The sequence below is a fragment of the Poeciliopsis prolifica genome, unplaced genomic scaffold, assembly GCF_027474105.1.
Source record: "Poeciliopsis prolifica strain line A6 unplaced genomic scaffold, Auburn_PproV2 SCAFFOLD009, whole genome shotgun sequence".
In the NCBI taxonomy this organism is placed as follows: domain Eukaryota; kingdom Metazoa; phylum Chordata; class Actinopteri; order Cyprinodontiformes; family Poeciliidae; genus Poeciliopsis; species Poeciliopsis prolifica.
This window is the reverse complement of record NW_026562384.1, coordinates 3,030,402-3,057,730: the sequence shown is the minus strand read 5'-3', so window position 1 is coordinate 3,057,730 and position 27,329 is coordinate 3,030,402. Positions and strand designations below refer to the sequence as shown.

General features: G+C 42.2%; 1 protein-coding gene and 1 pseudogene across 3 annotated transcripts in view; both read right to left on the bottom strand.

The window, feature by feature from the left end:
• Positions 1 to 1,385: 1,385 nt before the first annotated feature.
• On the bottom strand, positions 1,386 to 6,010 carry LOC129362819 (N-acetyllactosaminide beta-1,3-N-acetylglucosaminyltransferase 2-like; annotated as a pseudogene).
• A 115-nt stretch (positions 6,011 to 6,125) lies between these two features.
• nrg2b (neuregulin 2b) overlaps positions 6,126 to 27,329 on the bottom strand; it is a 54,037-nt gene continuing 32,833 nt past the window's right edge. The window contains exons 5-13 of one of the 3 annotated variants that reach the window (XM_055034569.1): positions 26,398 to 26,456; positions 23,204 to 23,227; positions 22,788 to 22,811; positions 18,619 to 18,721; positions 17,290 to 17,419; positions 14,360 to 14,487; positions 13,078 to 13,293; positions 12,063 to 12,246; positions 6,126 to 10,965 (exon numbers count right to left, since the gene is read on the bottom strand). In XM_055034569.1, coding sequence (XP_054890544.1) covers positions 10,489 to 10,965; positions 12,063 to 12,246; positions 13,078 to 13,293; positions 14,360 to 14,487; positions 17,290 to 17,419; positions 18,619 to 18,721; positions 22,788 to 22,811; positions 23,204 to 23,227; positions 26,398 to 26,456 — 1,345 coding nt within the window. In that variant the 3' untranslated portion in view covers positions 6,126 to 10,488. The remainder of the gene's footprint in view (positions 10,966 to 12,062; positions 12,247 to 13,077; positions 13,294 to 14,359; positions 14,488 to 17,289; positions 17,420 to 18,618; positions 18,722 to 22,787; positions 22,812 to 23,203; positions 23,228 to 26,397; positions 26,457 to 27,329) is intronic. The other 2 variants (XM_055034570.1, XM_055034572.1) reach the window with 2 other exon arrangements.

Here is a 27,329-nt window from a genome sequence, read left to right as displayed (position 1 = left end):
TTTTTTTTTTTTTTTAAACAACTGAAGGCAACGCAAAATACGTCTGGCAGTAGCAAGTTACTTGATTGTGGCAAATGATACTAAAACAGCGCGGTCACAAAATATGAATATAAAAATATCTAGAAACAATTAGTTCCTGCAGACTGGTGGGCGATGTAACTTGCCACTATCACCTTCATTTCATCATCAAATGAACGCAGTCATTCTGTTCAGAATCAGCTGTTTGGTTGTGGGGCTGATTCTGAGCCAGCAGCACATTCGGGTTTTGCAGAGACGTTCCCTCTGGTGCTGCAGGACCAAAACCTTCTGCTGTTCTCAGTAATTTTGCTTCTATTGTCAACAGTATTGCTCACATAAACGTCAACAATCATGCAAGAAAGCAACAACGCTGTGTGTTTTATTACACACGCCTACAAGACACAGGTATTTCTCCATGATTCAGAGAATTTCTAACACCAGTGAATCCAGCCAAACCAGTCCTGTTAGTACATTCGCCCCAAAAGTCACAAGTATTAGGTAAAACACTGGCGCTTCTCATTCTGAAGCTTAAACTGATTAAACCCACAACGGATCTCCACGATTCGACTTCAAACACAAGGGATTTTTTTCTGTATCATTTTTAAAATAAAACGGACAGGAACTGTTCAGATTTAAGTAGGGTCATTAATTTGATTGCATTTACTCAAACAGCGGTGGCAAGTCATCTAGTTTATATGAGCAACGCAGCCTGGAAGGTGTGTCAATAGCTACCGAAGAGTATTGTTTCCCATGTCCAGTTTAAGGTTATTGACACTGAGCTCTAATTTCCAGGTTCAATTGAAACCCAATTGAACATTTTAAAATAAAGAAATCAGCTCTGTACAGAAGCCTGTAATAATTCAAAGATAATGGGGAAAAAATAGATGAAACCAGCATCTAAAAACCAGTATCAGCTGTGATTCACACAAAGGTTGTGCAATAAAGGAACAAGTTGTCGTTCTTTTTAAGTGTCCAACACTGGGAGTGTTGGACACACAGGTGGTGTTTAAGAACTACCCGTTCTTAAACAGGTAGTTACATTTCTTAGAAGAGCAACTCAGTCAGTCATTCACCCAATCAAACACTGATAGTGGTGAGTTATATTATAGCTGAACTAGGAGAGGCTGGCATTAGCAAAGTTGCTCTTGAATCAGGGCCACTGGGACTGAAGACTGCCACCAGTAGGCGGGTGAAGTGTCTTGCTCAAAGATACAATGACTGATAAATGGGGGAGGTTCAAACTGGCCACCCAACGGTTGCTGGATGAAACCCAACCACCTACGATGGATCATCCGAAGACCTTTGCAGAGGTACAACACAAATATCTACTTGCTTAGGTAATTTCAAAAAACCATGATTGTCAGTGGAACTCCTGGAATCACTTTAATAACCCAACAAAAGGAAGTACAATCAGCAAACAAAAAGTTTCCCAGTGTGTGGGAAACACAATGAAGCGGTCATGATCAGAACTGTTTTTAACATTGTTTTTTCAGATAAGAGTCCTGAGATGAGCTTAAACACTCGTTGGCAGTGTTACTTTCTGTTCTTTCTTCTCGACCCCCCTCAGAGGTACATCCTGACATTTTTCCCATGTGTCTTTCAGGTCAGCCCACAGGTCGACTACTTCTCTGGGGCTTCGCTTGTGGACCAGAAGGATGGTGTGGTACGAACACGGCTGTGCCTCTTCCTTCTCGGTGAAGTCGAAGGTGAGGAAAGCCGGGTGGTGGAGAGGATGGGCGATGAGACGAATCATGCACATTCCGACGTAGACGTCGTCAATAGGAAACAGGTGAATTGTTTTAGAGATGTTGTACAGGCGTCGAGCCAACTCTCCCAAGTACACCACTCCTCCTCCGCCCGCGGACATGGGGTAGAGCCCCCTGTAAAAGCCCTCTGGGATAAAATACTTTGATTTCATCACTCGATTGGGTGAAGCAGACCCTATCACCTCGCCGACCATGAACTCATGCATAGTGTTGCGGGATCTGTTTCTCTAGCTGATCCTGGAGGTAACTGATCAGCTTTGGGGTGTTGACAAAGACGTCATCGTCTCCCTTCAAGACAAAGAGAGGCTTACCGCAGTGGCGTGAGAACCAGGTCCAGAAGAGCACGTCCTTCAAAGTCAGGTTGAAAAACGTGTCTTTGAAATCCCACTGCAGAATGTCTCCATGACGCTTATTTTCTGCTCTTAGTAAATGGGATATGTCTACACCCAGGTCTTCTGGGGTTTCTTTGCCCAGTAAGAATACCCTTCGGATGTATCCTCCACCCATATCTCTGTTGCTGCTGTTGATCTTCTGTCCCTCCACCCATCCGATCCGGCCCCACGTCTGTCGAATGACCTGTCGGTTCCTGAAGTTTAGCGCCGTTGACTTGATGGCAAAAAGAATCAGCGGAGGCTCCTTCTCCTGCTTTGACTGAGCTCCACACTCTCCGTCTGGTCGGATGAGGATAGAGTAGTTCCTCTTGTGCATGTTGCTCGCAAATTCTCGTACTTGCTTTGGTAGTCTCTCGAAGTTCTCCCTCACCTTGTCCATGCCGGTAACTTCAAAGTAGCTCTGTAGCAGCAGAGACTCGTCAAAGCTACTTCGCTCTAACAACGTGTCGGATTTTTCTTTGCGGATGATGGGGTTGAAACGGCGGTCGACGTGCTGTTGGAGCCGGTTCCACAAGGCATCACTTCGCAGATGTTGTTCCCAGAAGGTTTTAGGGATGGAGGGACTGCTGCCGTTGCTCGAAGCACCCGTGGCTTCAAAATGGGGGCTCGCCAGATTTGGGAAACCATGGGGATCTGTCTCAACACAGGTGAATTTATGTGCATGTAAATGGTGACGACGGCGTAGCAGTAGAGGAGGGTGAGGCAGCAGCATGGCGTACACACGTAGATCAAGATGTTTCTCAAGCGACAGCAGCGTCGTGCCATCCAGCTGACAATGAATAGAAAAGCTGTGTTAGTTTGGCTGGACTCTTTTGATAGCAACTGTTGCACATTTATCTTCATTTGGAGTCATGACAATATGAATTATGTTACATTTAGTCAAACATTCTGGAAAAATTCAATGCTTTGCAAGCATTAAACATGACCTTATTCGCAATTTATTATACAACCAAAGACTTTAATGTGTTCAAATTTAACTGGTCTAACAGAAAGAGATACGCTAAGCTAATCCAAAAGATAAACTAAGCTAAACCTCTCAGTTTAGGTTGATAGTCATTTGTTTTTCTGTACTCTCTTTTACAGTAAGGCATCTATTGCCATACACTATATCAAGTGTTACTTCTTAACTTTATTAATTAGTTTTTCGCTGACCTTTTAACACATATTTTTTTGAAGATTTCTTTCAGCTGCTTAAGTTTTGGAAAAGTCAATTATTCTTTCAGAACAAGGGCAACATGCTTTCACTTACATGTGCGGCGCTGGTGTGAATTTGAATATTTTACTTCTGGAGATTTAAAGAGGAGCGGCAAAAGCAAATGAGGCAAATTAGCAGTGCCAGCCAACAACTGATATCATCAGTTTACTCTGGAATATTGTCTCTGCTGCCTGGAATTAACATGTTAGCATGACGTCCATGAGGCCATCATACAAGCAACAGTGTCTTTAGACAGAGGTATCTTCTGAGCCGTTGTAATATTGACTGCTACTGCAGATCCTTCCTGCGTCTCTGCGGATACTTTCATCAAGTGAGCTGCAACATTTGACTTCCCCTTGGGGAAAATAAATCATTTTTGAATTAAATCGAGCTGATAAAATTAAACTTTTCCTTCATCTTCACAATTATTGCAATCTGCTGCCTGTTACAAAAACCCAGCAGATTTATTATTGTAATGTGGCAAAATATGAAAATAAATAAATAAATAAATAAAATAAAACAGTGAATGACTTTGGAAAACTGGGGTTGTTGGACTAACTAAGCTTCTAGAATCATTTCTGAAAAATGAAGAATGTGGTTTAAGCACTAATTGTGTAATTAAACCATATACTACGCTGCAGATTTCAGTGTTGTTTCTTTTAATTTCCAAAAGTAAATAAATAAATAACTAAATAAATAAATCTAAATAGCTGGAATTTGTTTTTGCTTTGTAGCTGATGTTCATAATAAACCTTCCCAAAGTGCTGAAAACACATCAAAGTTGCAAAACAGAGAATTCATGTTGAGAGTGCAGTGATATTTTTGGAGTCACCTTAGCAGAAAAAAACTACACCAGAAAAGGTGAAACTGTGAAAAACAGTAAAACTTTGACTTCACAGTTGATTTTTCCTCATCACCTTTGGCTGTAACAAAGTTAAACTGTGAAAGTTAAATTTCACAATTTAACTTTGTGAAATTGAAAGCTATAAAGCCTTCAATTTCACAAAGTTTGTGTAAAATTACATTTAAAAAAATAAAATAAAAGCATAAAACATACTCATGAGGTATTTTCTCATTTCTAACAGGAATAATTTGACGATCAAAACTTTATGCGACTCTGAATGAAAAGTTTCCTCACCCGTTTCAAGCGGAGTCCTCCTCGCTCGGTGAAAACTCATCCGGTTTCTGGGGCCAGAGCCGTTTCGCAGGGAGTGTAGAGCTGAAACTCAGAACCGACCTGTGAGGCGGCTTTGGATGAATGAGAATTTGTCAGGCTGCTGATGGATACAGCTACTGGCAGGCAGAAACCACAGAGCAAGAAATGCTCTGTGGTTTCTATGTCCAACACTAACAGCCCTGGGTCAAACCGCAGGCGGGGGAGTCTCAGCTGTCAGGTCATCTTTAATCTAAATGCAGTTCACAGCAACTTGCACTGTTAGATTTTACTTCTGAAATTGACAGGGATATTCCTGCAGGGCTCTTTGTTTGCTTCTGCATGGTTGTGTTATTTGGTCATGGCACTTGGCAAAGCGATTAACGAATTGTAAAACGAGTCTCACCGCTTACAAGTAGAAATCTGGGAGGCATTTATTAAGAAGCCTCCTCGTTGGCATTCCTCCTGTGGAAACCTGAATTCCCGCCGAAGCCATGCACTCTGCAGGGCGAAGAGCAATCAAGAAACACAGATTTTTGGAATGCTTGTCCTCCAAAAAACGACCCTCTGACACTCACGTTGCGAAACTTGTAGAAAGAAAAACCAGAACAAGAATGTTGTAGCGGAGACTGAGACGGTTTGTTGGTGTCAAAACAAAAGGTTTTAACAGCAGGACATTGTTTAAGTGCTGCAAGTTGGGGTGCGGGGGGCTTTTTCCACCTTTCCAGATTTGGGTTGAGATTTAGGGGAATCTGCAGGTGCCAAATCCATGCTCCTCAAAACCACGACTTACAGCATAAGTGTAACTAATTAGACCGTTTTAATGAGGTGTTCTATTTTTAGTAAATGTGGAAAAAAAAATTAAAATCTCAAAAACCTTTTTTCCCCACATGGTCATGATGGTGTTTTTGTGTGTAGCGTTTTGAGGAGAGAGACGAGTTGAATACAATTTGGAATAAGTCTGTCGCATAAAGTGTGAGAAAGTGAACCTCTCGACTGAAACTATAACATGATGTAGAGTGGCCGCACGCGTTTCCTGAAATAAAAATACAACAAAGAAGTAATTCTAGACTCCTGGTGAGATTTTCATCTCCTTTCTGATCAGAAACAAACTTCTCAGCCAAAAGAAAAACATCTTCAGTCGAAACCTGACAGGCTTACTTCCACATATGAGATGACAGTTGTCCATCATCGGCTTTCAAACAGTTCTGACAATGTTCATTTCTAAGCAGAATACAAAAATGTTCCATTATATTTCTGTAACATTTCATGAACCAAGAGTTCAGTTCAGATTAGGCTCAAAGTAAACAGTGCCCTCTAGTGGTGCAATTTGAAATTGGAACCCCTTACATTATTTTTTTTATTCATTTTTTTTCAGACTCAAGACTACATTTAATAAAACAATCTGTCATTTTTTTTCTTTCCTTTTTTGGGGGGGAAAGGTAACTTTTGCAAATATGACAGGACGTTTTCAAATTTGTAGGAATAAAGTTTTATTTTCCATATGAAGGGGTGATTTTGGATTTTTCTTCTTTTACAAGTAGTATGTTTTTGATAAAACTTGCAAAAAATTTCCTAGCATTTTCCAAGAAAGATGGACATGAAGAGAAGGGGAATTTATTGCTGGATGTTTTAAATTATGACATTTTTTAAAAACTCGTTTATTGTTAATATTCTTCTCTCTCTTTTTTTTTTAACTGAGTGGAAAAACAATTTGCTTGCTGCTTTTTCCATGCACCCAACTACCAGTACCACTAGGACATGCAGGGGGGAAGAGGGGGGTGGAAGTGAGGGAAAGGAGAGGGAATCGGCAGGTAAAAAAGACAAACTGCTTGACAAACAAACGTTAAAGGGCTGTGTGTCTTTCTCTGTGTGTGTGTGTATTAAAGTGTGAGTGTGTGTCAGTGTGTGCATGAGTGACATTTATGTGTGTATGCCACAGGTGGGTGGGGAAGTGTGGGGTGAGGAGAAACAGGGTGGGGACGGGGGAGAGAAGTTGTTAAACATTTCGACTAGCTCTAGAAGCACACTATCCTCACTTGCTGATTTTCCACGTTGCAAAATCCCGGACTGATTACAGTGACAATACGTTAGAACTATAGGCGGAACGTTTTTTGGGGGTTTTATTTTGGGGCTTGGGGGGAAGGGAAATAATACCCAAATGATTCACCTCTACTGGGATTCCGAGCGGGATTTGTCACCTTGTTTTTTTGTTTTTTTTGTTTGTTTGATTTTTTTTAAGATACTCTATATCTCTGATCCATGCATCGTCTTTGGAAGGAAAGAAAACAGAACCTAAACAGGGGAACGAGTTCTATGGGGCACAGTGACGTTCATCCTCAAAGAGTCTCCAAGGGGCGGAAGAGTTTTGGTCGGCTTAATGCGAGTGTGCTGCTCTGTGTGTTCCAGATGAGGGGTTTAAATTCCTCCGCTGGCTGCTTTTGGAAGGTCCTAAGAGGGAGAGAGGAAGACATGATGGCGGGAGATGGCGAGGGGGAAAAAACAAACAACAAAAACAACCCCTGTCAGGCGCCATGACGAAGCAAAAGAAGCAATTCAAAATGTCGGAATCACAACTGAGGACGTGTTAACCTGGATTATCACACACACCGCCACACAAGTGTGCTTTGTCGCCTCTTAATTCACGTCCAAGCTGTGCCAGCCACTACCGTGACGAAGACACATGGAAGTTTGGAAAAGAAAAGGACAAAAACATCTCAGGTGCATCTCAGTAAATTCAAACGTCAGTCAAATAAACTCAAAAGTGAAACTCGTACGGTCTGTCAGAAGCTGTGTTTCCTTTGACCGATGATTGCGCAAATTCACATTTTGAAAATGAATTTGCTCAACACGCCATTAAAAAAAACAACAAAGCGGAGTGAGAGCGATCGGGTCTGATGGAAGCCTGGTGCAGTCGCACCACGGTTGCTAAAGCAGGTGTTCGTTCGGCATGGATGTCAAGTGTGGGGGGCGTGTCAAGTCCTGCCCAGAGCCGGATTTACAAGGATGTGGGCCCTGGGCTGGAGACAGTTTTGGTACCCTATCTGATAAGGAAATATTCAATTGCTAAAGCAAATTACAGTGAATCATTAGGTAGTCCTAAATACCAGCAGCTATGAACTGATGCATCGTAGGTTTAATACGTCCGCTAGCCAACGACTCCATGTTGTTACCAAACAAATCTGCCGTTCCTTCATAATGTTCAAACACCTGGATATTTATATTGATAAAAATAATAAAACTCACGTGATCTGGGCCTACGTTCGCTCCATAAAGCAGAGTTTTTGCAAAACACGCATTCAGTAACAAAAACAAATCATTAAAAAATCTTTGGGAGCACCCTTCCCCTCCAAAAAGTTGGGGGCCCTGGGCTATTGCCCCTGTAAGCCCTTTCTAACGTGTGGCGTAAATCCTGCGGGAAAACGAAGAAGAATGGAAGACATTCTGTGCTGACTGGACTTGATGCAGCACAGCGGGCTCACATCTGCAGACTCGTCACTGGACCTTAAGCGGAGTGGACTCTGAGCCTCTCTACTCTTCCTGCAAACTCTGGGACAGTGACTTCAAAGTGAAATGCAAAATTCACAGCACCTTTCGTATTTTCACTGACGGTCGTCGCTGGACGGCCGTCGAGTCGGATGTTCACTGCGAAGGTCATCATGTTGCACACCGGTTTTATTGGCATATAACGACATGATCACTTTGCACCATTTCATTACTGGCTGCCGTCGATGTCTTTGGATTTGCAAAAAAAAATGGATGCTGAATGCTTTTGTACACCATGTGTATACACATGTGCAACTATTATGGAAACAAGCCAAACTCCTGGAAACTGGAAGCTTCCTGTTAACTAGACCACTAACTGCTTAGAGAAATAACCTCTATATGGATATTTGATCCATAAATATGGGAAAAATGATAACATAAAGAGATGGTAATGTCAAGGCTGCACTGTGTAAACTCCACACCCTCGATCCCAATCAAAGCAGCGTTCAGCTGATTCAACTATTAGCCTGGACCTGACATTCACAGCGATGAGGGAGCTGAACATGTTTACATCTGAAATCTTTTCAAATTGTTTCCTGTGATATCCTAAGTTTGGAAGCTAACATTCTGGGGTCTCGTTAGCTGTAAGCTAGCCACCAATTATGACCTGGCTCAACAGCACAGCTCTGAACGAAGCCATTAACACAGAACCAGGTGTTCACTCTGTGGGCTACAATCACCACAATTCAGTCCAGGCGTGGACTCTGACGACATTACAAACGTTACCCAGTCCGTAAAAATGACGGGCAGACTACAATTCTAAAACGACGCACAAAATCAACGTCATCGTTCACAGCTCGCTGATTGGTCCATTAGAAATTCTCCCGGAAGTAGACCTTGTAGTCTACTTCCGGGAGAATGGAGAAGAACACAAAGACCACCGAATGACTGGAATGCGTCGATTTGTGTGTAATATATGAGTTCCACTTTTGAATTGGATTAGTGACCGAACCACTTTGATGATATTGTAATTTTCTGAGCTGCACTTGCAGGAGTAAGGAGCCGGTATGACGTCATCCTCTCGGTGAAGGGGGGAGCATAGAGGGGGGGTTGTGGGGAGGTTGGCGTGAGGCATTATTTTAGAAAGGCCCCGGATGTATCCTCGCCACAACGGCTTCATTCATTCATTCATACAACTTTTTGAATATTAATTTTTTTTTTTTTTTATGTGAATTTCCAATCCCGTCCCCAACTTCAGCGCCCTAAACTCGTAGCTATGAGTTTTATTTTTCATGTTTTTCCTCCCCTTCTATTAACTCGACGGAAGTGAGTGCGGGTGGGCGGTGGTGTGGGTTCTGGCCGCGTGGACTGATCTGACACTGGGATGATGGGGGACGGCGGAGGGATCGTGGGGAGTCGTTCGGCTGTGATGCGATGGGGAAAGTCCTGAGACACAGTGCGGCTCTAAGCTGCTGGCATAGGAAACGCGTGGGGGTGGGGGGCAGGCAGTCCACGGGAGGCCAGAGTCAGGCTGGATATTACAACTGGACTCAGTTCTGGTTCAGTTCGGGTCGGGCGGCTCCCTGGCTCGCGCGAGGGAGGTGCTTACAGTGCAGTGGAGCTTCTGGCAGCGTGGCGTCAGGTGAGGGACCGCAAACTGGGCGTCATGAAAACCTCACACACACACATTAATGTAGTGACAGCACCCTGAACACCTACACGCATATCTGAGGTCGCCGTCCCTCTACATACAACACCTGAGCGCCCTTCTTTTCCGACAGAAACTACGGGAAGATGCGCGACGGGTGGCGGACTGATGACTGATGTGGGTTCGTCAGAGGAATCCACCCCGCACATCCGGCTGGACCGCCGCGCGGGCGGGGCGGACTCATGTAAACACACCTGGTACACAGAAGGAATCGATATTGCATGATGACATGATCAGATCACAGTTCAAAAGGAGGAAGATGCCAAATCAGAGCGAAACATAATAATAATGATAATAATAAAAACAAACCCAAAGCAAAGCAATAGGAAGGAAGAGGGTTGGTCTCTATAAAAATGAGGAGTCTTTATAAGAAAAGCTACAAAAACTCAACGGGACCTCCGACTTCAGCATACAGCAAAAGGCACCACAATATTATTCTATTTATCTAACTTGTGAAAAAATTGGCACGTAATTCTCCTCTTTTCGTCTCTCATAATGCTGTAAATCAAAAAACTTCACATAGAAATATCCCCCCTGTTATAAAAAAAGTCTTTGCTGTTAGCTAGTAGACAATTTTTGCTGAAATGAAAATAAATATTTCATTTGTTTAGAATATCTGTCTGTTATACAAAATAAAAATATTTCTCCTAGGTGCAGGTCTCTAGTCCACTGGTTCCGTGAAGGAAGGAGGGAAGGAAGGAGGAGAGGAGGTGTGTGAGGTGGCGGGGTGGGGGTGGGTGTCTCGGGTGGGTGTCGGGGCAGGTCCGGTCTTAAAGGGGCATGTTGTCGGCTTTGGAGCGCTGTGACTGGGAGCTGCGGCTCTGCCCGTTGCTGCGCGCGCTCGGCCGACTCAGCCCGCGGTGAGTCCGTGTGTCCGCGCCGGACGCTGAGCGGTACCCCGAGCCGGTCAGCGGCTGGTCCATGTTCATGTTCTGCATACTGAGGAAAGGCGTGCTCTCCCCGTGAGCGTCCTCGTCCTCGTCCTCGTCCTCCTCCTCCTCCGACTGACTGAAGCTCTGCGAGCTGTAGTCCCGGAAGCCCGCTGAGCGTTGGGTCGCGTGGCCGTTCAGGCGGTTGCGCCGCGGCCGGCGCCGGCTCCGGATGGGTTCCCGGGAGGAGGCGTACTCTTGCGTCGTCTCGTAGGCTTCGTCGTCCGGGAGGTGGTAGGGGCTGGACGGTAGGCTTCCTGTGCTCTCAGTCAGGTAGGGCCGCCGGGGTCTTCTGGGCTGCCGGTATAAACTTCCGTCCTGATGCGAAACAAGGGGAACGAGTCAGAGAAACATGACGTGTGCTGAGCCCGAAACCTGAGAAACAGTTTATCGATAACATATTCGATAGATATTGAACATTTGGAAATCCTCGAAATATTGAGTGGGTGCAGAAACTTCAGTGTATTTTGCAATTTAAAGCAGTGACAAAAATATTCATCACAATAATATTTTCACGGTATTCAAATTTTTTTTTTTTTTGCAGCACTGAGTCCTTTATATGTCTCTACCAGCTTTGCACATCTGCTTAAATTCTGATGGACGATAAATCGCCCCGGTCGCTATTGTGATAACCAATAATATTGTTTTGAGATCGTTTTTTCAAGTAATACAATGATAATGGCATAACAATGCCATTATCATTGTATTACCACAAAAAACACTTCAGAGATCAATAAACTTCAAAATCTGCTGAAACTTTTAACACTGGAACTGAAAAACCTATTAAGCATCCAAAAATAAATAAGCAAAACAAGAGAATTATGAACTTGCTAGTGACGCTGTCTAAGCTAGGGGTGCTAGCTGCAGGAACAAAGCAGCTTCATACATTTGATGATTTTAACTTTTATTTTGCAATAATGATTGAGAAATATTTTAGATAACATAAAAAAATTTGAATTAAAAAATTATGATTAGACTTTTTTTTTTGTCAATATTTTTATTTTTGCATATCCTCCATGGCGTAGCTGCCCCATCTTTCCTCCAACTTTCTGAGGCCCTTAGCGCCCCCTGGAGGTCCATCACTTTGAAAAGCACTATTTTAGCCCATCACAATATTTAAAAAGATTAATGATTTTGATTTTGGCTCATACCAGTTTTTCTTGCCTTAAAGTTGCTAAATACGGCAACAAAGTTGCTGAGTTGGCAACAGAGAGGTAGCTGCTAACATGTATATGTGATGTGTGATGCAGGTCGGATACAGACGTCAAAACCACCGTTTGCAGATTTTATTGTAAAGAATTTTGAAAAATGTTGACTTCACAGTCATGTGCTTCAAGAGGTCTCTTGTTTCTCGTCTCGTTTCCCTGCTAACTCCTAATGACATCGCTAAGCGCGCGTCACGTCTGCCTACGTACTTCGGGGCATCTGAGCAGCGGTTGGTCGTCGTCTCTGTGGTAAGCCGCGGCAGCAGGGGGCAGGGAGAGGGCGTGGCTTGTGTTGGGAGAGGTGATCTGGAAGATGGGCACCTGGGGCGGCAGAGGGGGGTAGTGGAACTCCACAGGAGACAGCCGCGCCGGCGTGGTCAGCGCCGACACATATCTGGACGGAAAGCAAACAGAGCCGTATCTGAAGCAGCAGAAAACATGAGTCTGAGTCTCAAATCAAGCTCTGTTAATATATTTGACCTCAGATGAATAAGTGCTTTAATGCAGACATTTCCCATGACTGTAATTAATTAGTTGTAATCCTTCAGTTATTGCTACATCTGTGAATCTGTAAATTCAAGTGCGAGTGCAATGTGGTTCCATTGGGGGTCAAAGGTGCTACGCTTGGTACATGTTCAGCTGCTGAGTTTCGCTTTCACACTGCACTGTGTCAAATGATACAAACCAATTGAAAAATCTGTTCACCTCCTCGCCTGTGGTGGCGCTGCACCAAGAACCACTGAAAGAAGCGACACAAAAACCTCTGAAGAAGACGCTGAGCGCAACTTCCTTCTCCACAAAATGTAAACAAAAATGGAGTGGCGACAAATTTGATAGGATTTCTCTTGTCTTTGGTGAACAACTAAAGACAAGAGAATGATGAATTTTGTTTTGATTGTATTTACCCACAATACCCAGCGCTATAGTCCGCTTCCTGGTTTTGGAGCGGTCTCTGGTCTGTTCAGCATTCACACTGCGCTGGGATTCACGTCAACTGAACCGAGAACGAGGTACTTAAGCCGACCAGAGTTTGATCTGGACTTTCTAACAAACTGGAGTTCTGTTGAGGCGAACTAAACACGGCTGGTGTGAATGTTGTCTCAGTGATTCCCTTCTGTCTGGTCATTCAGACAAACATGTAGTCAAACGATTCAGTTTTAAATATGACAGATGCTTAATGATTTAGTACTCTCAACCCGTTGCCCCAGAAGAGGCTTTTCTTTACCTGTCACTGTGAGGCGAGTCTCTTAGAGAGTCGTAAGAGTCCCCGTACTGCATCCCCATTCCTGACACGTCTGTGCAGCCGTAGTTGGCGGCCCGCCTCGCCATGCATGCCGGGCTGCTGCACTTACTGGTTCCCACGGAGCTGGAGAGCCCACCCGACTGGCAGTCTGAGTTTACGCTCTCTGTCCGCTCCATGCTCCACGTCTGCTCCTCGTGTCTGCAGGTTAGCATCGGGTGTGAAAGGTTAAAGCAGCATTAGCAACGCTCAGCTGTGTAAGTCTAAAGCATAAAAAAACAATGGAGACAGGTTAGGTCTGTGACGTTAAATCAATCAGTCAAGTTTATTTATGTAGCACATTTCAGCAACAAGGCAGTTCAAAATGCTTGGCATCGTAAAAAACCACAAAAATACAACGTCATCAACAACTGAAGCATTGCATTTTGCCAAGACTGCTACAAGACACCTTGATCTTCCTCTTGTGAAGAGACAGGAGCGACAAGTCTTTGTCTGCCGCTTAGGTTTGGCCGCCAGCGATGATCAAAAGTTAATATTGTGTAAAATAGTGCCACAACGGACAACATTAGCTCGCAGCGCTCTTAGCTCTCCAGGCTAACTACCAGGCTTACAAACCACAGTCTGTTTGCAGACATCCTACAGAAACATTAAACTTACAAAGAAATAATTTAGAAAGTTTAAAAAGTTAAAAAACCAAAAGATTGAAAGAAATATTTACAGTCTATATCGCCACAATCCTAAAATAACGGCCTGTTTCAGTTTTTGCCAAAAGATGATGTAGACCAAAGGAAAAAAAAAAAAAAAAAAAATATATATATATATATATATACACATATATATATATATATATATATATATTATATAATATATATATATATATATATATATATATAAACATAGTACAGTATTAAAGTTAAGTGTGCATTTATAAAAAGTTTAATACAAAAATACAATAAAATTTTCATTCAAACTAAAATCAAATTTTGCTTTACTATTAGTTTTAAAACATTTTTTTTATTTCATTTACAGAGTTCAAGATAAAAAGTTCTTCTCATCCTTTTGGCACTTATCTTGCTCCATAAAAAATAAAAACTTTTAATACATCACAGTTTATTTATTATTAAAGTGCAAAACTTTTATTGGATTGGTTGATTTTGCTGCATCAGTGCTGGTTCCTTTGCCAACACACTTGGCTGCTCGGCCATTCATTGTGTCCGGGTTTTAACACGCGCGTGTGTGTGTGTGTGTGTGTGTGTGTTTGGTCTACCTGGAAGCATGTGAGGCAGTGGTGGAGTGATGGGAGCGGGTTGACATTCGACTGCCTGCATAGTTGCCAGCACCCTCAGCTCCATGGCTGATCACACACTCCGTCGTTGGGACGCTCTTTGGGATGTACTGCGAAATCAAACACCAAAACAATGACTTTCTGCATTTCCTGACGATCGACACACGCAGATCACACAAATGTAAATCCAACTGCAATCACAAGGAGATGCTTCAGCGTTTTATCGGCTCCCAGTCGCTGCTGACTCATGGCCGTTCTGTCTCCAGGAGAGCGGCGGATGTTGTTCTGCTCTCTGCTTAACACCTATCAAGCATGTGGCACTAAATTTCCGCCGTGTTGTCAGCGGATCAGAGTTTTATTAACACAAACGCCCTCTTAGAAGCAGAGCTGCACTGAGGGCTAAAACAACTTTAATTGTTGTGTTAAATTTTAAGTCCCAAAGTGAAACCGACTCCATCAGCAGCAGCGGCTAAGCAGGCAGCCGGGGCTAACTGCGCAGTCTGCGTCCTTTGTCCTTCCTTTAGTATTCATGAATTTCCTGGGGTGTTTCTCACAGACACCAAAATTATAATTAAAGGGCAGTAAAATTTAAATGAGCACAATGATATATCTGCTCTCATTGGAGAGGTTGCTGTAGGCCTCGCTGAAGATTGGGAACCCTGTAAGAGCCCAAAACAAAAGATAAAATTATGGATATTTTTAACGCGACGCTACGTTCATGTTTTGTTGGGCAGGAAAAAAAACAGAAAATCTCACCAAGTATTTCTTGTCTAGTTCCTTCTGCAAATAGTTCACTTGAAATGAGACAAAACTGACTCACAAGCAACTTTTCAGCAAGATAGAGGAGCTTCTTTAAAGTCAGTGATTCCTTGATATTGATGGAAAAGTTATAAGTGCTGTAATCCACCAGTGGAACCAGAACTTTTACATCAACATGAGACAAACTCCTATATTCTGCTGAAAAGTTACTCAGCAGAACTAACTTAGTTTTGTCTGATTTGAAGCGTACGACAATATTTGCACTACATACTAAACCAAAACACTCTTGGTCAAATTTGCTCTTCTTGCAGTGTAGAATTATATCAATAGAAAAAATAATTCAGTAGTTCATAGAACAAAAGAACAAAGTTCATTTTACTCCAACATTTACCTGTAAAGAGTGAAATCAGATCATTTTATGTGGTCTCTTATTTATTTATCTTTTTTTTTGCAGTGCTTTACATTTTAGTTTCTAATTTTTAAAAAGTTTAACTCGATTTGTAACAGTATGACACCATCTGATTTATTTTTTTAAACATTTAGTTATGTTGCATAACATAACATTTAGTTATGTTGCAATTAAATACAAGACCTTATGTATTTAATTGGAATTGTACATGACGGCCACATGACTGAAATAGAAAACTGCTTAGTAGTTGAATTTTTTGTTTGTTTTTGTTTTTACAAATAAAGAAAATAAAAATCAGACATTAGTATGGACACTGCTGGTCTGGCTGCAGTTCCAGTTGTGAGCCTTTAGGGGGCGTCTCCAACAGCTTCACACTGACCATTTGAAGCAGCTCAAGCTCAGCCACACTGGCTTCATACCGTCTCTGAAGAGCCCATTTCTGATCTTACTGCAAATTTTTAAACAGATTTCAACAAAGTTGAACCTCCTTCAAGTCTTTTGCAGCCTATAAGTGTTTTTTCCCCCATCATCTTCCCTGTATTTGTCTTCCCATCAGCACAAATTAGCTTCTCTAAAGATGCTGAAAAAAGCGTCCCGCAGCGTGGTGCTACCACCGCTATACTGCCGTCATGATCCTAACGAACCTCGGACGCCTTCGCTGAACATACGGAAATAAATTACACTTCACAGGTCGACTTTGTGTCCTCCAGAACGAGGAACCTACATAAAATAAAGTAAAATAAAAGGAGGGAAATACATCTTCACACCACAATTTTCAGATGTTTGGTAATAAAACTGTTTTAAAAACCACGAATCGCTTTCTGCGAACTTCAAAGGTGAATTGTGGCTTCAAGCCGATCCGTCTCATAAAGTCCCAAAGCAAGTCACTGGTGTTAGTGGTTGCAATGTGAAAAAACGTAAGAGGATAAAGGAATCGAATACTGATGGCATACGCTGTAAAAACACAAAATCTTGACATGTATTTCTAGTACAAGGAACTTAGTACACCCAAATAATACAAAACCAACTTAGAAGTAACTTTTCAGCAAGATAAGAACTTGTTTTAAGTCAATTATTCCTTTGTATTAATGAAAAAGTACCAGCTGCACTGGCAGATCATTTTATTGATAAGGCATTATTCTCATGTTACAAGTCCAATAATCTGTCACTGAAACTTGTACTTTCTCATCAATATCAAGGAATAATTGACTTAAACAAGTTCCTACTGTGCTGAAAACCTAAATGTGTCTTATTTTAAGTGCACTAAGGTATTGGCATTAGAAACTGGACCAGGAACCCTGGCTGAGATGTTGTGTCTGTGCGCCGTGACCATCAGCTTCACATGTTCGGATTGGTTTCTGGTTTTTGACCTGCGGATCGCGGCCGTTCGTTTCTTTGGCTCCGTCCTCCACAACGTTCCCACGTCTTTCTGCCGCAGGTGACAGAAATCCCCCCGCCGCCGCTAAATCACACGCCGAGAAGCGTCGTTTTGTAATTATGAAACTGTTTGCCCGTGAAATCGTCCAGAGTGGCCATTTCCTCTTCATCTCGCCCCCTCCTGACAGACTCTTCCTCTCTTCGATGCTCCTAACACTCCATCATGCTACTTGACCTGTTGCCAGATAACCTAATTAGTTTTTAGATTTTCCCACGGGGTGATTTTTCTTTCTGTCTTTTGTTTCCTGTCTCCGGCTTGTGGCGACCCGCTGCGCACGTTTTTGTACTTCCCGCTGTGTGGACTCACATCGAGCATGGGGATCTCCTCCGGACCGGGCCCAGGGTGGTTGGGACCGTTAGCCAGCACGCGGTTTGGCTGCTCCATGAACTGATTCTGGTTTTGATGTAGGTGACGCTGCATCTGATTCCTCCGCTTCCTGGAGAAAAATAGGGTGTAAACATGACAGAAAGCATTAAACTCTTCACTCTCCCCTCCTGCTCCGGTGTCAAGAATCGTTTTTCTTACTCTCTGCGTTTTTTCTGTCACGTCTTGCAAGAAAATAATCATTTGTTTCTAAGCAAAGCTGTCGTGCTAGAATACTGTTTTTGTTCAGAAATGAAACATGTTCTTGTATTTTTGCTGCACGTTACTGTAAGACGTCACTATTAGCTAATGCTGCACACAGAAAAGATCTGGCAGGATGATGCTTATGACTGTCTGAAGAAGCAGAATCCCCCGTCAGCAAACCCAACAGCGAGCGAGAACAGCAGAAGTAGCAGCTTTATTTAAAAAAGACTTTGATAATACGTACAGGTAAGACACTTTTACAAATAACTTTCCAAGTTCTAGAGAAAGTTTGTAAGTGAGGCTTTGTTTGAAATGTAAATTTCTGCCAAACAAACAAAAAAAAACAAACAACAAAAAAAAGCACCTCAGGATTTGTCAGGTTGATTTCAGAAAATTTCTAGTAAAAGGTCTAATCTTTCAATATAAAACTGGCAGCCATGGTTGTTTATTTATATGACAAAATTATGGAAATAACTGAATTTTACCCTGTCAATATGGTAAAATCCGTATTTATACAGTGAAATTCTGGCAACACCAGCTGCTGTAAAGTAGACATTTTTTTTACAGTGTAGTTTCTATGTTTATCTCATAACACTTGAAATAAGAAAAAATAAATAGACAAGGAAGTAGCTTTTCAGAAAGATGCAGAAGCTTGATTTAAGTCAATAATCCATAAGATTGATGAAAAGGTGCTTGTTTCATTCACATTTTATTTCCCGTGCAATTTGGGGAAAATGTCTTGTTTTACAGTGAAACCAAAACTTTTTCATCAATATAAAGAAATTATTAGCTTAAAACAAGCTCACATCAGTTGCTGAAAAGTTACTTATAAAGCAAGTTTCGTCTTCTTTCAGGCGTACTCGGGTATTAGCAGTGGAGCTGCATCGATAACACTCGGTAAGATTTAGTGTTTTTGTAGTGTCGCCACGTTTCTCCTTTCTCTCCCACCGCATCAGGAACAGTAGCAGCGGCTGATCACCGCTGCTGCCTCACCCGGGGCTGACGGGAGGGTTTGCAAAGTCCTTCTCATGTAAGGAGAGAGCGCTTCTCCTTCCTTCAAACACATACTTGGTTTTGCAGTAGGCCACCACACACACGATGCCGACCACTAACAAGGCCACGCAGATGCCTGTGATCGTCAGCACCCGCCTCTGGTAGACCTCCTCTGCCTCTGTGGATGAAAGCACACACACAACGAGCAGACACACAAAGTTCACGCATTAGAGATCACACACACACACGCACACACACACACACACACACTCAGCGAATGAGCGCTACTCCATTTGTGGTGGCTATAGAAGCAGGTTTTCTCACTGTTAATCCTCTCTACATCACATCCCCCCTGAGCTGTCTGAACAACTTCTGCTGCTTCGTATCACATGTCTGGCACCTAACGGTGCCCGCTGCGATAACCAGCTTCCACAACACGCCCGGCGACTCCCGGCGTCGGAGCTACACGACGCCCGCGGGCGACCCGGCAGACTCCCTGACACCTGCACATGACCGCGGGGATGTGATGACACACGTGACGCGGGACGGGCGTCTGACTACATGCCTGGACGGATGGGATGACGAGAGCACAAATCATCCAGGTAAAAAAAATAAATGAACAAACAATACAAATTTGGAGTGAAAAGACAAACACAATTTGTTAACGCCATGGCAGCCAGTGTCTAGACTCCAATTCACCGTAGATGAATTTCACTGCGAAAACTGCAAAATATCACCAAGGATTTTTGGTCTCGACAAACTTTGAAATATGATGAAACTAACTTACAAATAGCTCTTCAGCAAGACACGTGCGCTTATTTCAGGTCAATAATTCCTTAATGTTGGAGAGTAAGTTCTAATTCCACTGGTATATTATTTCAAATATATTAATAAATTTTTGTCCTGTTAGGAGTGAAATAATCTTCCAGTGAAATTAGAACGTGTCCGTCAATATTAGAGGAATTACTGACTTAAAACAAGCTCCTCTATAAAGATGAAAGTGTGCAATAATATTAACAGGAGAAATTAGACCATAAATACTTGGTGATACTTTGTGTTTTTGCAGTGTTAACATTCATGATGCTGTAGGAGCAGAATATGTTTTGGTCATTATGCTCACTAAACAGCAAATGGTGTGGAAAAAATACGATAATTTCCTAAAGAAATAATAAACGAGCACAATATGTGGGTTGTTGCCGTTCTAATGTTAACTAAGTCTTAACAAAGATGGGATATTTTTGGGTTTTGGTGCCATTAACTCTTCCCCACCATCACAGTCCTATGAGGCCTGCATAATTAATTAGTTAATTACATGATAAACTAAAACGAGCTCGACAATTTCCACGAGGATTAACATTTCTTGAAGGGCAATTTTGTTCACAGAGGCATCATCATCCGTTTTAGTTACGGTTTCGATTAGGTGTAGTTTTCATTCCAGTTTTATTCAGTGTGTTTTATTTTTTTTTGGTTACATAAAATGTCCTCCAGTTCCAGCGTGAAGCGTTCTGAACAAAATTAAAGTCTATAAGTCTTTGAGAGGGCCAACTTGCATAATCATCGTTAGAAAATGTATCAATATAACATTTTGAGACCATTTATTATCGTTTACCGAAATATTATCGCTTACTGAAATCGTTTTTATGACAATTTATCTCTAATTTTGTTACTGTGACAGGCCTGTGTGTGTCCATTGTAGGGAGATATGAGTCACTTAAATGCAGCAGGCAGAGTAAAGAAACTTGTGTTTTGGATAGATAATGCTTCTTGGCCTGTTTATTTTTACTTCAATTTTACCTCATTTGTAAGAAAAGTGCTTTTGTGGTGAGCATGCGGCTTGTTCTCCTAAAAAAATCAAATACTGTCTGCAAAAACAGCTCATTCTGGTATTTAGTCTTGGTCGCCACATGTTGCAGGATCTCATCGCGATCTCTCTCTGCATTAGCATACATAAATATATATTTAAATATACATGTTTTGTTTTTTATGCTAAGTTTGTAAAGAAAAAAAATTTAACAAATATATATGTATATATAAAATTCTTTGGCTGTGTAAACTGATTTACTCATTTCAAATGTTCGCTGTTCTTGGCACAGATGTGTCTGGAAGCCCAAAAATTGTTATGGTTGTTGTAATGATATCAAACATGACTTAAAAAAAACTTGACTTCATAATTTCACACCTTGAAATTGGGCCTTGTCTCTTTAAGAAGCTCCTGCTCTTTCTGAAACTCTGCCTCCAGGAAGTCATCACAACATGGCTTCTATATTAACCCTTTATCAACGTTTTCACCAGCAATTACCTGAGATGTAGCTCCTATGATGAGCTCAGCTGATGCGCAGTTCCACCAGGTGTTTGCTAATTGCTGCTGGCTAGTCTAAAGGAGCCGAGGTGGGGGAGTTAGCAGGGGAGAGCTGCTTTGTGAGGCGGAAGCTTGGAATTTTGTGAATTGCAGCTCTGAGGAGGAGGAGCTTCGTCCTCGAAGGCGGGGCTAGATCCACCCAGTCGTTTTGCACATCTGAATGGTTGCCATGGAGATTAAACAGCAGAATTAAGGCAACACACCATTTCTGTCTTTGGTGAGGGAATAACATCATAAGATGTTGTAACACACAAAAAAAAAAACTTTCCATAACACCACCCCAGTCTCATTGAATTGTGGCCCTTCTGGACTCCCATACTTTCCAATCGAGTCATTGGTGGGTTTGTCAAAACGACTATGTCATAAAATGCTGCAGATATAAGAGCTGGATTCATGTCAAGGCTTTTTTAATTTGGCTTCACCATGGGTGTCAGTGCATGCGACGAACACTGTGTGCGTTTTTGGAAGGAAATACGTTTGCGACGACGTCGAAGGCAAGTCTGGCTGCTACTCTGGCGTAACGCTCTGTGTCCGAACAGCAAGCTCAACGACACAATGATGGAGAGAGCGACAAGCAGAGGAGATGATGAGGGGGAGAGGGAGAGACTGGAAGCAAAGATCAAATCAAAGTGAGGAGGAGGGAGGAGGAGAAGAAGAAAACACAGGATGGAGGAGGAGGAGGAGGAGGAAGGGGATGGGCGTCAGGAGAGAAACTAATTCCCAGGAAGCAGATAGTGACCTGACTTTGTCCTCTTTTCAGTTAACTGGATCACAGAGGTCCTTTATGTGTTAGTTCTGGTTGGATTACAGTCCCTTAATGCTCGCAGGTTTTTAAAACAGCCGCTAAAATGTAATTTATATGGTGGAAAACTTAGCAAGTTGTTCTCTATGATTCAAGAAAAACTTATTAGCCAAAATGTCTCATGTTTTGTGAATTTTATTACATCACATTCTGCGAAAGCTACAAAAACTAAATAAATAAATGAATAAAGGCTCTGGAACAGGAGGGAGGTGGGGTCAGAAACACAAAGAGAGTTTCTAAACAAGGCCTTGTTTCTGGAGCAGAAACCTCAAGCGGCCCAACAGCAGTTGTGACTTAGGAGAGGCGAGCTCTCGATTCTGACAGAGAGTCAATCAAGGGCGTAATAGTACGGCGTATATGTCGCCAAGCTGTTTGCCTGCTTTTGGCAAAGCTCGGGTAAAATACTCGCAGCTTGTCGTCCTACGGCAGGCTGTTGAGGCCAAAACTGCCAAAGCCCAGAGGACGAGGCAGACTCTGAAACTTCCCTTCATTGTTTTTTTTTTTTCTGTTTTGGGCAAACGCTTCCACGTCATTAAAAACTTTGATTCGCAAAAATATTCACATCCAACGGACATTTTCACCTGCTGTCGCGTTTCATAATTTTTTTTTTGCTGTTTTTTTTATGAGAAAGAACAGCACCAATGAAATTATTGTGAAATGTCATCCATCTTACAAACAAAAGTCTGAACTGTTTGTTTGCATCCGGCCCCCTTTCGCTCTGATATCCCCAAATAAAACGGACTTTCAGAACCTGCTGTGTGTAAAGTGAGCACGACAAAATGTACCAAAGTCCGAAGGGTGTGAACACTTTGTTCTCCTGTGGTTAACGCGTCTCCTTTAGTAAAACGGCAGCTTTCCCAGAGTTGTCAGATTAAAACGGGCAGAACGGACGCAAGGAAAGGAGGTTAGGTTTCTTCTAATCAGGTTTGTGGGCAGAGGAAAAGAACAAAAAAGAGGGACAGGTTGAGAGAGAGAGACCCAGCTGTTGGTTCAGGAAAGAAAATGGTTACAGTAATGTGAGACTGTGAGAGGAACTCGGCAAGCCATTTAAAGCACAATAAAATGAATAATAATGTTCCATACCCATAAATCCATTTTTGAAAAGATCTGCCAGCGCAGAAAGTTGTAAAAAGAAAGAGACACATGGTCAGCTGTGCAGTCCACTTTGAAGGCAGACACAAAAAAAAAGATAATTTTCACATCAGTCGTTTGGACCGACGCATGTACCGTATTAGTAACGGACAGGTAAAGCAGCTGGTTGACCCCCAGAAGTGACGGGGGGGAAGTGAGCGGGGAGGGGGGTAAAAATAGAAGAAGAAAGAAAAAAAGCAAACAGAAAATGAGAAGCGAAAGGGAGGAAAATGAACCAGAAGCTGAAGGAAAGGAAAAACCAGCGGCAGGCGGGGGAGGGCATGCAGACACACGGAAAGACTGGAAAAAAGAATAAAAATAAAACAAAAAAAAGAAACGACAACGAGACAAGAAGCCACGTCACTTACTGCTATAGTTAATAGACCTCATTTCTGGAGCGAACGACATCGGACAGAAACACAAAAACAAATGAAGAAACAAAAACAAAAGTGAAAACACAGACGGAAAGGAAGAACAAGAAAACAAAAGATTAAAAAAAAGCAGTGAGTTATTCTCCAGCATAAAAAAAAAACACACAAACGCTACAGTTGATGAGGCTGACACAGCAAATGGGGGGTGAGTGCTGTGACTCGTTGGACTAATGGCAGTCGTGTGCCTCCGTATCGACCGCAGCATACCTCTCTTTGTCCCGCTACTGCTGCTTACAGCTGTTTATAACCCTGCGCATAATTTACAGGGAAAATCATACCAGAGTTCCCAATTTTACTGTTTTACTGGGGGTGAAGGGGGAAGAGTTCAGCCGATCTAATGGCTGGGAGTGAATCTTCTCCAACGCAGAGTTAAAAAAAAGACAGAAAAGTCACACAGACAGGTTTTGAGATGCAGACACGGCGTGGTGACTGGGTGTGAGGTGAACGTCCGGTTAATTCTGACATCTTCTGAAGTGACGTCAGTTTCGAACTCTTCCGAATGTTTGAGAGGTTTTCGTAACAGCAGACCAGGACGGTATGGAGCTTCTTGACACTCAAGGTCTCATTCCTGGGATTGCTTGGACAGCAGAGTGAGGACAACGTGAAACTCCGAGTCAAGCTGGAGCGTGAGCTCCTCGGCTGAGTTTTGGCCACTCTGAACGCGTCTCACCCAAAGCTGTCCCTGCAATTGCAGGAAAAGCAACAAAGCACACCCCATTTGCGTCGATGTATTTAAAGGAGTAGTCCAACATTTTGGGGGAACCCATGCGTCGTCTCGTTCTTGCCGAGAGTCCAGACGAGTCTGAATGAAACCGAGACAGAACCACCTGAAGTTCTGGACCTGCTGGCGACACAGTTGTTGTTGGTTGAATGATGACTTTGCGTTATGCTAAGTTCCCGTCCCGTCTACAAGGTCCGAGTGTCGCTTCCTTTGAAGGTTTGTGCAATTCACACTGCTTCGGCCTTAGCGCTGTTACATAGTACTTTAAATGTACTTTGATTTTCTTATTCCCCAAAATGTGAAACTACTCATTTAAATTAATGTCACTGTGATCATGAGCCCAAAATGAGAATTCCTGAAGACGTTACAAGTTGAACGAAACGATCAAGCAGCCTTTAAACCACATGCTGTAAAAGCAGCCGGTCTAACAGATGATCCATGGGCGCTGCAGTGAAAACCAAAGGTCAGGATGCTTCACTTTTCTCAGAAAATTCTTCCACTGCCTGGACGTCAGTGGAAGCATTAGGCCTCACTTCCTGAACACTTCGGAGGTTTCTCTGAAATGCACGTACGTGTACTGTACTTCTCAGAAGACTTGAATTTTGGGGATTTCTGGTTTTGCCTGAATTAAATTAATATAAATCTCTAGAAAAAAAAAAAAACATACTTTGCAGCTAAACCTCCCATCAAAGCAGTAAAAACTCACTATGATGCCTAAAAGGCCAGACGAAGAACAGAAAAGTTGTTTTTCCCAGACAGATTGTTTTTGTTTTGCTTTTCACTGTGCACTATTATTGGGCAAATATAACCACATCATCATTTTTAAACACATTTTCTAACTCCAAGCTGGATTAACTTGAATGTTTAGTGCATGTAATCTCAGACGTGTCAAGTTCGATGCAAAATCATACAATCTTACCAAGTACTTTTGTCTAGTTTCTTGTGCAAATATCTTGAAATGAGACAAAAGTAACTTTTCAGCAAGATACAAAACCTTGCTTTAAATCAGTTGGTTCTTAATATTGATGAAATAGTTCGAGTTCCAGTGGGATGTTTTTGAAAACGATTTTTTTATGTCAGAATTGCTTATTGTAAAGTTTTGAGATCTTTGTTTTGAAAGTCTCACTTAGAAACGATGAAAATCAAAAGGTAAGGTGGGGAGACGTCTGTTTCTCATTTAGTTGCGTGATAATTCTGCATAGTAACAGAATTATTGATATTCTCCTTAACAAAAGGCAAGAACTTCACTTTCACTTTCTTGAAAACTCACGTTTGAGGTTTGAGTTGCCGTTTCGGATCAACGCGAATCACTCTCCTCTGTGATTGATGAGAAACAATACTGAAAAATGAGACTTGCCTCATAACTGTGCATGTAGGAAGGAACCAGCACCAATGGACCATCGACATGGACGAGCAATAAAACATTTCAGGAAGAAAACAAAACAATGAAAAAAGCAACTTCGAGCTTCTTTAGAGAGTCAGCTCTCTGTTTGTTGTAAACTAAATCTGTTGCTTATAAACTCATAACCTTCCGTAGCATTTTCAGCTCAGGTTTTCAAGCATGCAAGCCAGCATGAAAACAGAAAAATGATCCGAAAATCAGAACATTTCTTTTTCTGATTCCCCGCAAGAACGCAAAATCTTACCAAGTGTTTCCGGTCTGGTGCAAATATCTAAGTGCGCTTAGAGTGAGGCAGAACTGACACGCGCAACTTTACAGCGAGATATGAGAGCTTGTTGCAAGTCAATAATCCCCTAATATTGATGAAAAAGTTCCAGTTATAAGTGAAATAATCAAACTTTCTAAAATAAGTTTGTCATTTTCTCCCCAAAAAAAAAACAAACGAAAAAAGAAATAGCTACTTATTGCCAAAAGAAAAAAAAAAGACAATATTAGAAATTACACTGGCAGATTATTTCCCTGAGACAAATGCCTTGTTAATAGTGAAACAATCTGCTTTATCAGCAATATTGAGGGTCTTTGTTGTCGCCACTTTTCCCTTGAAGAAGTTTTTAATGTCAATGATTTTTTTTAAAATTCTGGTTAAAAAAAACCCCAATAAGGTTAAAAAAAAACTCCTATATTTTGCTGAAAGTCACTTGTAAGGTAGTTTTGTTTATATTAAGTGTACTAAGATATTTTCACCAGAAACTAGACCAAAAAAAAAAAAATACTTGGTAAGATTTTGTGTTTTTGCAGATCACCTGAAGATAAGGAGGGGGGAGGAACAATCTCATGCAAACACACCCTCACGGAGAAGCAGTTTAGTGAACACACACACACACACACACACACACACACACACACACACACACACACACACACTCACACACACATATTATCCAACCCTTCCGATGTGGCATGCAGCATCTCAGTGGGAAGGAGACAGACAAGAGCAAATGGACGTACTGTAGAAACTGGTCAAGACGGAGTTTTGACAGCGGTCCCCCGTATAGTCATTGGGACACCTGATGGAGCGAAAACAGGACACAGAGGGAGGAGGGTGGGATGAGGGGGTTGGGGTGCGGGGGGGGGACAAAAAGAGGGAGAAAGGAGGGAGTGGGAGGGGAGACAAAAGAGAGCAGAGACGAGGGATTAGAAACAGCACAAACCACGAACGACAGAGAAACGAGAGAGAGGAGCTGCGTACCGCGCCGTGACTGACGTCACCGCGGCGACTCGCGTGATGCCGGCGAACGTTGGCCTCTCACCCCCCAACATCCCCCCGCACACAGGCAGATGAACACGAACACACGCGCATACACACTCTCTCACAACGTAAGAGTGCAGCACGGCGCAGGGATGCAGAAATCATTCTGTAAATGGCTGGGTTGATCAGCAAGTAATTCACTTTACTTAAAAAAACAAAGCAAGAAGAAGAAAACATCTGGCGGTGACATGAACGGGTGAAATTATGTTGGTCCAGAGAGTTTTGGCATCATTTTGAGAACAAAGTCCGAATGTTACGACTTTATTCCACTTATTAAACTTTATTCTCGTGTAATATTCTGACTTTATCGTCGTAACGCAACGATTTTATTTTCCGACTGGTGTGACTTTATTCTCATCAAGTGATTCATAGTACAGCACTTTTATCCAGTTTCACTCCATGCATCTAAACGCTCCTTTGTCTTAAAGGGACATTCACAGTCTTACTTTTAAAATCACACTTCCTTTGTTACTTTTGTCACTTGAGCTCAAGACAAAGAACTTTTGTAAATTAACTGTAAATACTGTCTTTCCAGCTTTAAACATGGCTAACAGCGTTTTGTTCAAATCCCTTATAGATTGGAGATATTAGATTGAATAAACAAGTTATTGATATGTCCTCTATGTTCCCT